The 15282-nt window shown below is 37.2% G+C and overlaps 2 protein-coding genes across 6 annotated transcripts; both read right to left on the reverse strand.

Annotated features, from left to right (window-relative positions):
• Positions 1–1024: 1024 nt before the first annotated feature.
• On the reverse strand, positions 1025–5701 carry LOC125475251 (casein kinase II subunit beta-1-like). Of its 5 annotated transcripts, none has more exons than XM_048579881.1 (6): positions 5226–5481; positions 3590–3808; positions 2813–2922; positions 2555–2720; positions 1778–1942; positions 1025–1229 (listed from the first exon to the last, which is right to left on the reverse strand). In XM_048579881.1, exons 1-5 carry the CDS (start codon positions 5458–5460, stop codon positions 1812–1814), a joined length of 861 nt encoding a protein of 286 aa, XP_048435838.1. In that variant the 5' UTR covers positions 5461–5481; the 3' UTR covers positions 1025–1229; positions 1778–1811. The 5 variants fall into 5 exon arrangements, with proteins under 5 accessions (XP_048435838.1, XP_048435842.1, XP_048435841.1 ...); XM_048579885.1 differs by lacking the exon at positions 1025–1229 and adding an exon at positions 5619–5695 and having other exon boundaries at positions 1524–1942; positions 5226–5526; XM_048579884.1 differs by lacking the exon at positions 1025–1229 and having other exon boundaries at positions 1524–1942; positions 5226–5701.
• Positions 5702–8583: 2882 nt separating this feature from the next.
• On the reverse strand, positions 8584–11451 carry LOC125475252 (coiled-coil domain-containing protein 97). Its single transcript, XM_048579886.1, is given in 4 exon segments — positions 8584–9110; positions 10095–10170; positions 10172–10625; positions 11176–11451. Coding segments are annotated over 4 exon segments (1029 nt in total). The 5' UTR covers positions 11345–11451; the 3' UTR covers positions 8584–8780.
• Between the last annotated feature and the right edge of the window lie 3831 nt (positions 11452–15282).

Below are 15282 nucleotides of genomic sequence, written 5' to 3' on the forward strand. Positions count from 1 at the left end.
TCTTTTACAACGTCACTGCATTGCTGTACTAAACTACATTATTGATGACTGGTTTTTATGATAAGAAAAAAAATTGTTGGGACCAATTAATTAAATGAGAATTTTAACGAAAAATTTATGATATTGTTCACTTTAATGAAAAATCATATTTTTACATAAAAGTCAATTATGGTACTATTCACTTTACCCTTTATTTTGTCCTTATCGTTAAAACTCAAAGTTTTCAAACATTTTTACACTAAAAAATCAATCATGGTGCTATTCACTTTACCCTTTATTTTGTTCTTATCTTTAAAACTCAAAGTTTTCAAATATTTTTCATTAGTTTTCCTTTAATGTTAAATTAAACTAATGATATTTTCTTTCGAATGTTGAAGGAAGTGAAACGTTTGAATTTACCTTAGCCGGTTGATGGAAAACTAATTAAGCACTACATTTAGAAAGAAAAAAATATATACATTTGTAAGAAGTGTACAATGAGATTTTTGACCGCAATAATAATTTCCAACAAATAAGAAGAAAAAAAACATTTTAATTTGTGCCCGCATACTCTTTACAAAATCTCGCTTTACACGTACACTCTATTTTATCTCACTTTATCACATGTACTCTTCTTTTGTATTCCAATTTACCCCTTTTCTTCATCTAAGTTGAGTGAAGTGTTAATTTTGCTAATGTGGCATTGCGATTTTCAATAGTGAATATAAACATTTGTTTAAACAAATTGCAAGTTTTTATAACGTTATGGGGAAAATGATTCACTTAAGGTCAGGAAGAAGGGATCTCATTGTTTCAAAAAGTGAGGATAATTGCAGAGTTCACATCCCATCAAATTTTAACGATCTGAATAATCTATTTTTCAAGTATCCATTCATAGATTATTCTTGCAAAAAATCAATTTCAATCCAAGGGTGCATAAATCCTTGAAATTCCGTGAAGAGTGCAAATGAAGAAAAAAGATTTCTGTGGATTTAGTGCCATGATGCATGATTGTGAGAATCCTTCATTTGCACCCTCTATAGAATTTCACGAAATTTCACGTAATTTAATCGTGACCGTCCAAATAGAAGGGGAGAGAAAAAAGAAGAGAGAATCCTACTCCAAAAAAACGAGTGCAAATGAAAAAGAAAAGAGTGCAGAAATCACTTCCCGACTAATAGACAAAAGAGGGCTCCCAACCTTCCAATTCAGAATCCATGCAGCATAGATGTCCCCTTGCAAATTGCACACCAAAAATATATACCAACATCTCATACAAGTGCGTATGTAATACGACTCAAAAGCAGAATAACACATCCAGTGCGTACAAAAAATATCCGAATGTAGAGGGTATAAAATTAGGGATGTGCTATCCACACATCCCAGTTTTACATCTCACACACCCCTTGATAATTTATGTCTATTGATCTTCTTCAATTCATCCGATCCGACGGCCAAAAATTAAAAAGGTGTGTAAGAAGTAAAATGGGATGTGTGGATATCACACCCCTAAAATTATATGATGCTATATTCCAACAATTAAGTGCGCATATAATCCTACTGCTGCTCTATTAGACAAGAATATTAAGAGACTACACGATACAATTCTCAAGACACAAGAAAATTGTAGAGATGAACTAGCTATTCTCAGAGCGCCAATAATCCCGCTTTAGCTAATAAGAAAACGAAGAAAACAAGTCCGGCAGAAGCCACTACAACGTAATTATTGATAATAAAGCCAAACGGACAAGTCCGCCCGCTCTCGAGAACATTACTGACAGAGGGGAGTAAGTCTCACATGAAAGCCCTGGCTGAAGCTTGAAATTTCAGCATCATGGCTTGTGAAGCTTGAATCCGAACACTCTAGGAACATAACTCTGTGACGCTTTCTGTGGCTTCAGGTGCCCGTATGTCATCATGAACAGGTGCGGAAATGTGCTTCCGAAATAGGCTCCATCAATGTCTAGATAGAGTTAAGTAACTCAGAAATTAATGCAAGCATAACTAGTGAGCATTGTGTCCGACCATCAAAATGAGCCACGGCCCTCAATGATGTTATAGATCACAAAGCAAAAGGCAGGATACTGATAAAGGTAAGTACGAAAGTATGCAGTAAATTCATATTTTTTAACAAAATTCAAGAATAAACAGAAGATATCAGTACGAAACTAACAATGTTCCCAGATGACAAAATGAAGTTGCTTAAATTAATCGATGCTTAACTATGCACAAAGGAAGCAGCCTAAGACCTCCCCACTGCACAACATGTAATCCTCTCCAAACAGACACCCATAACGCCTACTGATGCAAGTGAGTTAGAAGACGAAAAAAACTTACTGTATGATACCTCTCAGGACAAAACCTACAAATTGAATTTAAATTAAAGAAACCCCCAGCTCAACCTGGACAAGAGATTAATGCTTACGGGACATATAGATACCAACCAGCAAAGGAACAAAAAAAAAAAAATATAAGGCAAGGCATGAAAGAAAATTCTGTGAGCAGCATCTTAACAAACCAGCTGGTTATATGCAGCCAGCAATTGTAAATATAGGTTCAATGATATAAAGGATACTACCTTGATACTTTGATCGAGGGTAGTAAATATCTTCACACTTGGGGCAGTATATTTTTACAGTGCTGGACCGTGGGATATCTGACTGGCCAATTGGGAGGCAGGGTTGTCCACTGCAGAAAACTCTCGGGCATCTCCCAAAATCATAGTTCTTGTACTTGTCTAGCTGTAGATCCAATAACCCAATTCTAAATTTCCAAATTTTACAGTCAATAAGCAATGAAACTGTCAAACAGACAATCAAGAAAAGAAACTTGCCATGGCAGCCATGCCCTTGCTTGTCAATATATATCGAACATGAATGAGACCATAAAGCATCTCTGCCGCTGATTCAATCAATTCATTTTGTTCTTCTGTGAACATATCACCTGCCAAAAGTATATATCAAAATTGGCAAACAATCTTATGGGTGATCAAGGAGCACAAATATTGTCATATATTCTAAAACTGGGTTGTCTACTTGTATCCAAAATATTTCTCTCTACATTCTTTTCTCGAAAATAACAAATGGAATCTTACCTCTTCTATTAGTATTCTTTCCAGCCTTTAAAAAGTAAGAATTATAAATCTCAGTGGCCACTGGCAACCAGAAACATTACCACTGACCACAGAAACACCACGGTTAGCACATGAGGGAGAGAGGGCTAGTGGGACAGGGCAGGAAAGAGGGCAAGAGGCTTCTTCTTTTCATTTTCAATTTTTGTTTTCTAATTTTTTTCAAGAGGGTAAAATTAAGTTGGAACTTTTTTTAAATAAGGGCTTTTAAGAGTACCTTATTGGGTCTTAAAAAAATCGTACTTTATTATTAAGCTGGGGAAAGAAAAAATTTCACGAAAGCAGACATCAATATTCTGAAGTAATCGGAAAGAGTTCTAGCAAAAAATACAGTTTAATCATATAGCTGAATTGAAGAATACACATGGGCCAATGCATAACAAACTTATTTTTATTTTATAAGAAACATAATATCTAATATAATGTCATTAACACCATAGTTGTCATCAAACGAGACAATAAACCAAAACATATACTTACCGTGAGAAGATTCAACATCCAGAATTAAATCAAGTGCATAATCATAGTACGGCACTTGGCTGCATAGCCCGCAGAGGTTAAAATCATCTTGTATGTAATCATCATCGACTTCGCAGAAAAATTCATTTCCTCTCAAATTGCAAAACCATGAGATCCAAGATGTGTCATCCCCTTCGGAACCACTAACATCCGACTCTTCACTGTCTGTCTCAGATTCCTCTACAGCCAATTCAAATACATTCCAATCAGTAAATTTACAGAACTGGTAGCTTCTATCTATCAATATACCTTCTAGTTATAAATCAAATTTTACTAGAGTTCCACAAATCACATACGTCAATGATTTTAATGATGAAAACTATTGTTATGGTTTATCAACATTGCTCCTTATACAAAAGGGACACATCCAGACTACAATAACAAAGATGTCTTCATGTTGAGACGACAATATTAACTCTAGATCAACACGAATAGATGTTCAATATCACAAAATGTGAGTGAACATCTAACTGTTTAGTATTACTCCCTACAAAAACCTAATTCTACTACAATGACCGACTCTTGCCAAAGTTCAAACAAATATCCCAAATGCCCAGTAGCCTCTGGATTCGGGGCCTGGTGGTGGTTTAAAGGACTGTAAAATCATGTGAGGGAAGGGATGGGACAGCAGACTGAATAACCATCTAAATGGGCCTCAAAATTACAGCTTTTCTTCTATTGATAAGCTTGCTAAAGAAATAAGACAATGGTATTTAATTTGGGGCGGACTTCTACAGCAAAGGACATACTTTAGTTTTAGCTCTATATAACAAAGTTTGATTCAAATACCACTAACAAGCTTCAATGGGTAAAAACAGAATGCTTATCCGTAATACGCATTGTCAAGTGCTATAATAGAATTCCTAAATGGATATCCATCGTATAAAAACAAGTATATGCACACACCCGATTGTATAAAAACAAGTATATGCACACACCCGATCGAATAAAAACAAGTATATGCGTATGAAGCATGGATACAGATAAGGTGACACGATACGCCAAGACATGGTGATAGTAAAATTTCTACAAACTAGGTTACAATATGTCATGGATACGACAATAAAATATATAATTTAAAACACATTTTAACATAAATACATCCAAATTCAAGTTCATCTTTGAACTAAATCTTTGTTTCCTATTAGTTTTCTCCTCTTAAAATCTCATCTGAAAGTGTAATGCTATCCTAAATGCCGAATACTTGTATCTGGAAGTATCCGACGCATAATACACGACCAAACTGAAGTATACGTGCTTCATATTATGCACACACCCAATTGATATTATGGAAGTAAAAATTTTATCTTTCAACCCAGATGCAGTTCATTTCTTCGAGGTTTATCAAAAGGTAAATCTATGATATACCATGTTTCTTCTTCTTCCAAACTAGGCTTAAACTTAATGCAACAAAGCAAAACATAGACCTTTAACCTAATAATGATGCTAGGCAGACAATCGATCTATAATCTCCTCTTTCAAGAGAAACCCACAAAAAAATTAAAAAGATGAAAAATTAGTAAACAAAAGGTACCAAATGCGACTAAAATCGAATTAACACGACTATGAAAAGAAGGAAAGAAAGAAAATTTCAGACCATCGGAGCAATTGGTTTTGGTGAGAGAGGCAGAACGAGAGTCTTTGTGATCGGAGGGAGGCTGCTTCCCACCCATGATAAGCGGCTTGTCCTTGCCGTTGATTGCCCTAGAAGTGGAGGGCGAGGATCGCTCAAGCTGCTTGTCCAAGGCGTCGTTGATCCGCTGCTTCCGATCAACGGCGGGCCCCAACACCTCCGCCGTCTTAGACCCAACCACCCCGCGCTCTCTGTACATCTCTTCTTCTTCTTCTTCTTCGATGCCCAAAATTAATCACCCAAACATGGTAATTTCGATTTTACCCTAAAAAAAATGAAAAATAAATAAAAATTGAAATTTGAAAAGAGAAAAAACCTAGGGCTGTGGAAGTAGGGTTTTCGGTTTGGATTGCTAACTCATGTCGCCTGGAATTCGTTCGTTCGGGCTTGGGTTAGCTAACCCAGCTTCAGCTTTGAGAGGGAGAGATAGAGTATTAGTGCGAAATCAGAGTGAGGTGAGAGAAGCTTATATTTATTACGGAGGAGGGTATTATGGTAATTTAGTTGGAGATGGATGGGAGAACGATATGGAGGGAGATCTAGAGTGTGGGTCGTTTAGATTCTGTAGAGAGGAGGGGAGGATATGACCACCACGTGTCGGGTGATCGGGGAATGTTGGGTGGATCGTCATGTGGGACCCCAATCGGGCGGGAGCCAATCGGAGTGGAGCTGTCGCCAGATATAGTTTTCGCTGTTTATGGTTTTTAACTTTAAAATAATTAAATTAATAATTTGAGTGAGACTAATGAGTGAAGAGAATGCGATATTTTTCAGTGTGATTGGTACACGAAATGATACATTACGTGTCATTATACAAATGTTAGAATATGTGTGCTAAAAAATTAATAACGTAAAAAATAAAATTTCTCACCACATACCACTTATCTTCTCGTCACAACTAAAAATTTCACGAAAAAAAAAACTAAAATTATGAATGGGACTTGCAATAAATTCGACATTCTCCTTCTTCTCTGGTGGCAGGGGAAGGGTAGGGGTGGGGTCCACGATGGAGCGTGGTATTTGTCAAGTGCAGAATAAGTGGGTTGTTCAGAAAACGCTCCGAGTTTTAGGCAAAACGTGAACTCGGAATACAAGTTAACCACCTACAATCTATAGATGACCGGACCGCTAAGCTAAAAAGTCCTTTATCATGTAAGTACGCAACCGTCTTTATCCGCCTCGGCCAATCTTAACGATAGACGGTAGAGATTATTGAGATAAGCACAATAATTATGAGTGAAATACAAACAAAAATGTATTGAAGTGTGCATTATATAATCACGGGAAAAGTGAAATAACTATGCAAATATATTGCACTGGTAACATGAAATGGAAAGGTACACCGTGCACTGATGATATTTATAGGATAGGACATGTTTCTGTTCATGTAAGCTAATGATAGCTGCTAGCTCACATTAATAATTGCAGTAATGAGACAACGGTCAGAGTGTAAAGCTAATGAAAGTTGTTAGGTCGGACACACTTAAACCAATCATAATTGTTCGGCAATTTCTAACCGTGATCCACGTAAACAATTAAAGATCTCTCGTACACGCATCGAACTAATTATACATTTTTTAAATATGTCTATATATAAAGTTAATGGAAACAGTGAATGGTGATTTTGGTGTCACCAAGTTTTAACAAAAATATTTGGATAAAAATGCTTCCAAGACAAAAAAATTTCAAAAGCATCCTAAAATAATGCATCAAATAAGGCAGGAGCATTTTCCTCATTTTAATAGTATTTTTTTAATAATTAATTTTTTTTTGTGGTTTTTTTGTTTTTTGTTTTTAATTAGTACCCGACAATAGGTTAGTAATAATATAATTCAATTTCTTTATTTTTAATTACGTTCAAAACATCTCAAGAGGCGTGTAATGCCGGTTATAAAAAAGGTCATTCGCAAGGGGATAATAATGTGATTAAATTAGTTGTCAAATGATTTTTTTTTAAAACAAACAATATTATCTACATTAAGGGGGAGGTAGGTGGGTTATTGAACAGTAACAGACTCAATGAATAGTAATAGGCCAAAGCATCTCCATCCCAAAAAAAAATGTGCTGGCACCTAGTCTAAAAATGCGCTGGCACAAACGATCTCCACCCCTACAAAATGTGCTGGCACCCAGTCCATTTAAAATATTAAATAATTTTTTTATAAAATAATAAAAAAAAATAGTTTTAATTTCGGATAGGATTTTTAACCAATCTCGTCACGCCACGTGTCATTATCCGAACGTACTATTTTTTGAATAGATTTCCGCTAAGATTTTCAACCAATCCCGACAACCCACGTGTCACTTCCTATAGAAAAAAAAAATTAATTTTTTAAAATTTTTCTGTATTTTTTTAAAAATTTTTGACATTTTTTAATTAATTTTTAATAAATTTTAATGTTGTAATTAATCGGGACCGTTGGATTTGAAAAATAATCAAATCCAACAGCCAACACGATGCCACGTGGCCAACGGTCAAATTTCTGACCGTTGGGCCTTTTGCTTCACATGAGCTAACAATAATGTGATTCAATCAATTGTTTATTAAATATTATTTTCTTTATTCTTATGTAAATTATATAGAGACCGATTTTATTATATGAATTCAACTGCTTTAATTGGTTTATGAGGGGTTTCTTCTAACATGATCTAGGACTATTCATTTACTTCAATTACTTGACTTTCCTTTTGTCAATTTATGCATATAAATACATTTAAAACATATAAATCGCGCATAGCACGTCATGATCCAAAAAATATCTTCTGCACATGCATGAGCTTGTGCATGAAGGCTAATTTTTCTTAACACTACCGAATCGCCTATAAGTTCAAGTTCCTTGTAGGGAAAAAAAAAAAAAAAAAAAAAAAAACCTCGAACTCCCCATAACTTACGGACTTGATACAAAAGTACAGGTTTTGCTGCACATGTCCCATTAAAACACGTCACTTTACTTTTAAACTGTGTGTATATGCATCACTATGCATCTCCATGGAACGGTTACACCGCCAGCCTGGCATCCTGAACCAATAATCAAGTGCAAAAAAGACTTACGCAAGGCATCATATTATTAACATGGGAAGCTACGACAACGTTGTACCTATGCCCTGTACGGTGTTCTCTATAAATGAAATTATGGTGCATGCACTTGGTAAAAATCACATGGTAAGGACAGGACAGGAAAATACCAATCCACAATCCATGTGGTCTTATCGGCAAATACTGTGGTAGAATAATACCAAGGATAAACTTTGAGAACATATTTGAGCTTTGTAGTACGTTTCCATCGGCATAATCTAAATCAGTCGAGACTAACCTTTCAAGTACTCTGAAGATGTTTAAGTTTGAAAAGCCGGCAAACAACTAAAACAAAGTGCTGGTGACACACATAATGTACAGTGACGGAGAAACTAGGCGTATACTTACAACTGGATTTCTAGGTAACCGAACTCTCAAGGACACTGAGAGTATTGCTTTCAGTTAGAGCAGACAGGAAAACAATGGATGCACTTTGATTCCTTTTAATCCTCGGCAAAGTACTTCTCCTCAGCATCATGGTTGGCTTCCCTCTGCCAGTGATCATCCAGTGTTTCGTCATTGTCAATTTGTGTGTAATCTAAGTACTCGGAATCTTCTCCCAACAAAAACTTTTGCTGCATGATGTGGGTGAACTGGTCCATCTGATCTTCCAACTCTGCCGCAGATAAAGTTTCTTTCTCACTGTGCCCTCCTGTGGTGGTTTGAGTACCGTTGGGCCCATCCGACTGACCTGCAGTTTGAGCACCATTGGGCACATCTCGATTATCCATAGTTTGAGCACCGTTGGGTGCAACTGGATGATCGATAAGCATCTATAAGTAACAAGGCAAATCTGAAAACATTAGAACAACCTGCATGATTTGTAACAACTAATAGAGTCAACTAGACAACTAAATCATTCGTAATATTTGAATTATACAACAACCAAAGACCAAGCATGAAGAAAGCACGTTCACCGACTTGATTGAAGATTATTACAATCTTTAGGGGCTGTTTGATAACCATTCATGATTAGTTTTTCATTTTTCAGCCTTTGTGCTATAGACATCGGAAAAGTACTAGGGAGAAAAGAGGAATGAAGAAGGGTGAAGGAAGGATAGTGGAAGAAATGTGTATGAATTGATGCACAAAATAAATAATAAAACCCAAAAAGTGAAAATAACATTAAGTGGGTTTCTCTTGCAAGATTTTGCTTTCATATAATCTCCTTCATTTCTCCCTCCTTCCTCCCACCACCTCCCTTCACCCTTCTCCATTCTGCATTCCTCCCATATAGTTTCCCTGTATCTCTAGGGAAAAAAATGAAAACTAAAACTGAAAACAAAATGGTTGTTAAACGGGGCCTTAACGTTTCATCAGTAGAGCAGAGTGTCACAACACTCACAACTACGTTACCACCTCTTCTCATTTGTAAGAATTATTATAAAACCGACTCAAATGCAACAAATAAGAAAATCAAGGTATTATGCTATCTATACGCAGCATAATACAATAGTTAAGAGAAGAACGGCAGGGCAAGAGGGGTCTAAAATCTGAAGTCATAGCTAGGATTTTATTATAACCCACTTAAAAAGGAAAATAAATAAATAGACAGGTTTTATGCATGCAATTTTGGTCATTACATATCTCATAGAACAATACTCCAAAATTCAACAGAGAATACAGAAAATCACCATATTGTTTTCATTTTTTATCATGTGGTAGTCAGCACAAATATTAAATATATAAATATATAGATAAACAAACAAGACTTATCAATTTTGCAAGTATAACTTTGTAATTGTTTACTAAGTTACCTCGGTAGATTGTGCGCCTCTGTCAGCCCTCACAGCTTCCTCTTTGTCTTCATCCTCTTCCTCTTCTTCTTCTTCTCTCCTCCTCCTCCTCCTCCTCTTGCTCTTCTTGCTGGTTTCTATCACCACCACCAACCCAATCACTTTCAGGAACACCCAACCTCTGCTGCTCCCCTCTAATCTTTGAAATCAAAACTGCTTCCTCTGCCCTCCTCAACAACGTGTCCGACCACCTTTCTCCGGGTCTGGCCATGGTCCTTCCAATGGGATCCTGAAACTTCCCAACATATTCATGATGCAAGTATGGCTCTCTCTCTCTCATTGAGTCCTCTGAGAAATAATTCCCGTCAAACATCAATTTGTTCAGGTATGCTCGCCTCCGGTTCTTGACTGTAACTGACCTTGACTTCAATTCATCTGATGTTGGACTCATTAAGCTTTTAAGATGCTTCACATGCCAATTGATTTCATAATCATCTTGGAGCGCATCAAACTCTCGGAGCTCATCAAAGGTCAATTTTGAACCATAACGTTCTGGACAAATAAAATAAACAATCAAGAAAAAGGGTATTGGAAAAATGGGAATTAAAATTAACTCAAACCATCAGCTTCCCATAAAAATTTTGATAAAAAAAGAAGACATTGTTCTGTAATTCAGTCTAATTTCGGAAGTTCGAACCAGTTTGCCCCTGCTAAAGTGAGATTCCCAAACAAAGAAACATACAAACATGCAGCTAAGAATTCATTCTCTAATCTCAATTCTCTCAGCATCCAAAACGAATGAATATTATCAAAAATAGAAATTAAAAAAAATAATTATCCTTAAATTCTTGATTTCAAACGCGTAGCTGAGCTAAAAGCCTATCACCACTACACTAATTTATCAGCTTTACCACAATTTGTTCTTCCCTCCCCTCAATTTTCTCAGAAACCAAAGGAACAATTTTCTTTTTCTTTTTTCCCAGTAACCAAGCAGAAAGTTAGGGGCTGTGAGCCTGTGAAGAAGTACTGTAAAAACCTAATTAAAAGACATTGGATATCAGCATACCAAACACAGACATGTGAGAGATATAGATAAGGGTACCTAGGAAAACGGCGACGTCCCTCGAAAGGAGGTCGAGGAGTATAGCCTTGCGTTCAGAGGGATTGAGGGCGTTGGATTGTAGGGCACGAGGGAAGTAGAGATCCTCCAACGACGATAGCCTCTCCGATATGCTCTCCATCGCTTCGCCTCTCACTGCCTTTCCCTCCATCCCTGCTGAGTCTGCTCTGCTTCCTCTCCCAGTCGCGAGACTCCCTGATTATTTTCTCGGTTCGACCCGACACGTGAGAGTCGCGTGGTATGGAGTTTGGCTTTCATTTTATTTTCTTCGTTCTTATAATTATTTTATTTTCGTTATTATTTAAAATAAAAAGTGAAATGGTTATCACGCATAGTCTTATTATGATACACCTCAACCCGGAATATCCATCTGAACTCCAAATCGAGTTGTGCTGGCCAACACAGGAGGGTGACGAAGTCATAAAGTGTAGTAATGTAGAAAATGTGGATAAATTTAAACCTAAAAGTCTAAATATAAGATTGCGCTCGTGAGCGGTAATGAACACATTTCACACCTGATGTCAGAGCATACGTAAAGTACAATAAAATAGGATGAGAATTATACCATTGAAGGTACCACCTATACTGAAATTTGCCAAGAATCCTCGTCAATGCAAAAGCTTAGCTACTAAAACTTGGACGGGTGAAAAAACAAGGGCGAGTGAGCCTAAAAATAAGCTTTGTAAAAACCTTTTCGAAAACTTAATAACCCCTGCCGAAAAAAATATACATGTTCAAAATATAGCAGCAGATTGCTCACGTAATAACATGTGAAAATACTTAACGGTCCTGAAAGGAGGTCGAGGAACCTCACCAGGATTTACCGGCATAGGGGAGAATCAATATTTCGAGTAAAAATAAATCTCCAACGCAGTGCTTATCATACGTAATACATCGCAATAAACTAAACAGACTCCTGCGACAGTTTGGATAAACAGCACTGTGGAAGCAACCGGTGAGCACCTTCAGTTTGGATAAACAGCACTGCTGCCGCAGAATCAGCCGACCGAGAAACACCTTCAGTTTGGATAAACAGCACTGCGTCGAGGTCGACCGATTATCTATCTAAGTCTCGGCCGAGAAGGGTTTTCGAACCTTTGTTGGTAGAGGTCATCTAACTAAGCCTTTTCGGCGTAGTTGGGTGTTACGAGTTGCATTGCTCGGCGTATTGGACGCCGAGTGAGTTTATGATTGGATACTCGCAAGTAAGTTTCAGGGTTCAGCATTCCGACGGCCGAACTACGTTTACCATCAAGACATACATCACATTCGAGTACCTGTGCCCATATAGTTTGGTCTTGATTCGGCGTGCTTATACTCTTACGAATATAATCACAGTGACCGAATCAGGGTCCGACGACCTGTGAACTCCGTAGAATTAGTAGCCTTGTCTTCAGGCTATAGAACCCAGAGACCGAGAGCGTTCCTTCCTCGGTCGCAATCGCAAGATACAGAAGTCGATAGCGCACCCAACGCGACATCACATTTTACTCCTCGGCCGAGCTCGGCCGACGAGTTGGCACGCCCCGCATTCAACCGAAGGACGTAGTTAGTTCATTAGTTACTCGGCCTGCACGCCACGTAGGTTTTGTAATTTTCGTAGTCAACAACTACGTATAGTGTGAAAATACTTACCATAGCCTGCAATATCTCAAGAATTTAATAAGTCACAATATTTTGTAAATAAATGCCTAACGTTCAGTATCATGTAATCTCGCATGAACTAACATATCATAACGAGTGTTCATTAACATATGCTGACACACAAGTTCATGCAAAGATATTCTGACATGAATAGGACCGGGTGTAATAATGATTTACGTTCTAGTACTACAATCACGTGAAGACTAGTGCTATGTGCATCACATACGAGTCCTAATTGCCTATAGCAATCTAGGACATGACTAGCACCTACAATGGATCCAAAGTGAGCATACGGTGCAATGTGAACATATATGTGAAAGATTGGCCCTAGCCGGGGCGAGTACTAGCACCAGTGCATCACATGACGAGCAGATAACGTAAATAAACATCACACTAATCTAGGCAAATTGTAGAAAACTCTTTATGAAATGTATAAACGGAAACTAACAACTATATATATACTATATAAAGAAAAGACCCACTCATAGATACTCGTGAGATCGCAAGTGCTCGAACTAGGAAGGCCGGAGTCTTCGGTGGTAATTGCACCTAAGCATAATATTGGGACCCGTTAGTAAAACTCAGCTAAAATGACTTTGGGAAAATGGAGTGCGGATTTGGAATCAGAGCATTGAGATACGCTAAGAGGGGTACTGGGCAATTTTCGTAAAAAGTCAATGAAAAGTCAATGGTCAACCCTAAAAAGTCATCCGAGACGCTTCGGTGGTCATCTATGTCAAAACTTCAGAACTTCACTAAATGGATGTCAAAAACGGACTTGGGCGTCAAATTAGCCTATGAGGGTTCTCGAGAAAATTTCGAAAAAGTTCACACAAGGAATATTCCAAGCTTAATTCAGAGATGGGTTGGGCCAAATCCCAGGTTCGAATTTGGATCCAGGTCGCAGATTTGGGCTTCCTTTTTTTTTTTTTTTTTTTTTCTCTTCTCTAGCCAGTTACAGCATTTTTCTTCTTCTTCTTATCCTGCCAGTTGATGCTGCAACTACCGGGATAAATCCCAGCTCCGACCACTCAAAATCTTCACTAACCTTAGCTTTCCAATTTATCAAATTGAAGCTTAGGGGACAAGGGATTGGAATATGCCTTTAGTTTCCTCGATCAGTGGTAAAACGACATGTAACCATGCGGACTTTGCCAGAAACTGGAAAAATAGTTTCCCCGAGATGGTTTTTACAATAACGCCACCAAAACTCACGTCTAAGGAGTCAATTATCGTTAAAATGAGGTAGGCGGAGGCAAAAACATATGGTTTAAACCTTACCTTGCTCGGCATCATCGAAACTTGCCGGTGGTTTGTTGAAGGGGAAGTGTACAGTGGTCTCTATCACTGTCAAGATTCCAGGGTTTTGGAGTGGGTTTAAGAAAATGAATGAAGTGATGATGGTGGTGCTGGTTCACAGGGAAGAGTGAACTCGGTGTTGTCGTTGAAGTCGGTGACGTGAGGTAGCACTGGTGATTGTACAAAGAGTGGAGAGAGCTAGAGTGAAAGAGAGAGGGGAAATGATAAAGAGGAGAGAGAGAGAGTCCCAGTTTATGGTGGATGAGAGGAAACATGGCAAGAAGAGAGTGGAGAGTTTATGTGGGTATGGGCCCCATGGGCCAGAAAAATTGTAAAATATTTAAAATATGCACTTAGAAAATATTAAGATAATAAAGTACCCAAAATTCAAATTTTATAAAACACCCTCAAGTTTTTTAGTTTTATAAAATATTTATTGTATCTCCAAATTCGATTCCGCTTTGCGCCTACACATTCGTAACGTTAAGTACTTCGAGGTTACGGCAACCTAAGAGCTCATACGCGTCCCGAAATGACAGTTAATGAAGGTCAACAATTTTGCCTTTAGGCACATTTTCGTCCATTCACTCTTTTAAAATTAATAAAATCGTAAAATTAGGGACGGATTGTCAAATTATAAACATATCAAACTTTTTTACAATTTTTTTTTTACAGAAAATAAAGTTATTTCCTTTCACTCAAAACTACGACTTAATCTCAAAATTTAACATAAAATGGAGCATTGGTCCTCAAATATAATTTTGTTTGCTTTATTATCTACTTTGCTTATGTAACACTTATCTACGACCAATTATCCATCATTGTTTTAGCCTAACTAAGCTAAACAATGAACTTAACCCATGATACAGTATTCACTTTTGCACCAAGGAAAAAGAATGACACTCTTTCTTTCTCGTCTCTTATCTCGTTGTCTCCACTGCATTTACGACGTCTTTATTCTTCTCAATTCTCATTCCATTGCACCTCCATTAATCTTTTTTGAATTCTAAAGTTATCTTGGTCACCAAGTAATTTTTTTTTACTTTCTTAAGAATAAGATTACGATTGAAACTAGGGATATTTTTATTTTTTTTTTGAATACATTGAAACTAGGGATTAAATTTTTAAGAATTTGTTTATCTTACT

The sequence above is a fragment of a genome, unplaced genomic scaffold (assembly GCF_019419815.1).
Source record: "Pyrus x bretschneideri cultivar Hongxiangsu unplaced genomic scaffold, Pyrus_bretschneideri_v1 Contig14, whole genome shotgun sequence".
Classification (NCBI taxonomy): Eukaryota; Viridiplantae; Streptophyta; class Magnoliopsida; order Rosales; family Rosaceae; genus Pyrus; species Pyrus x bretschneideri.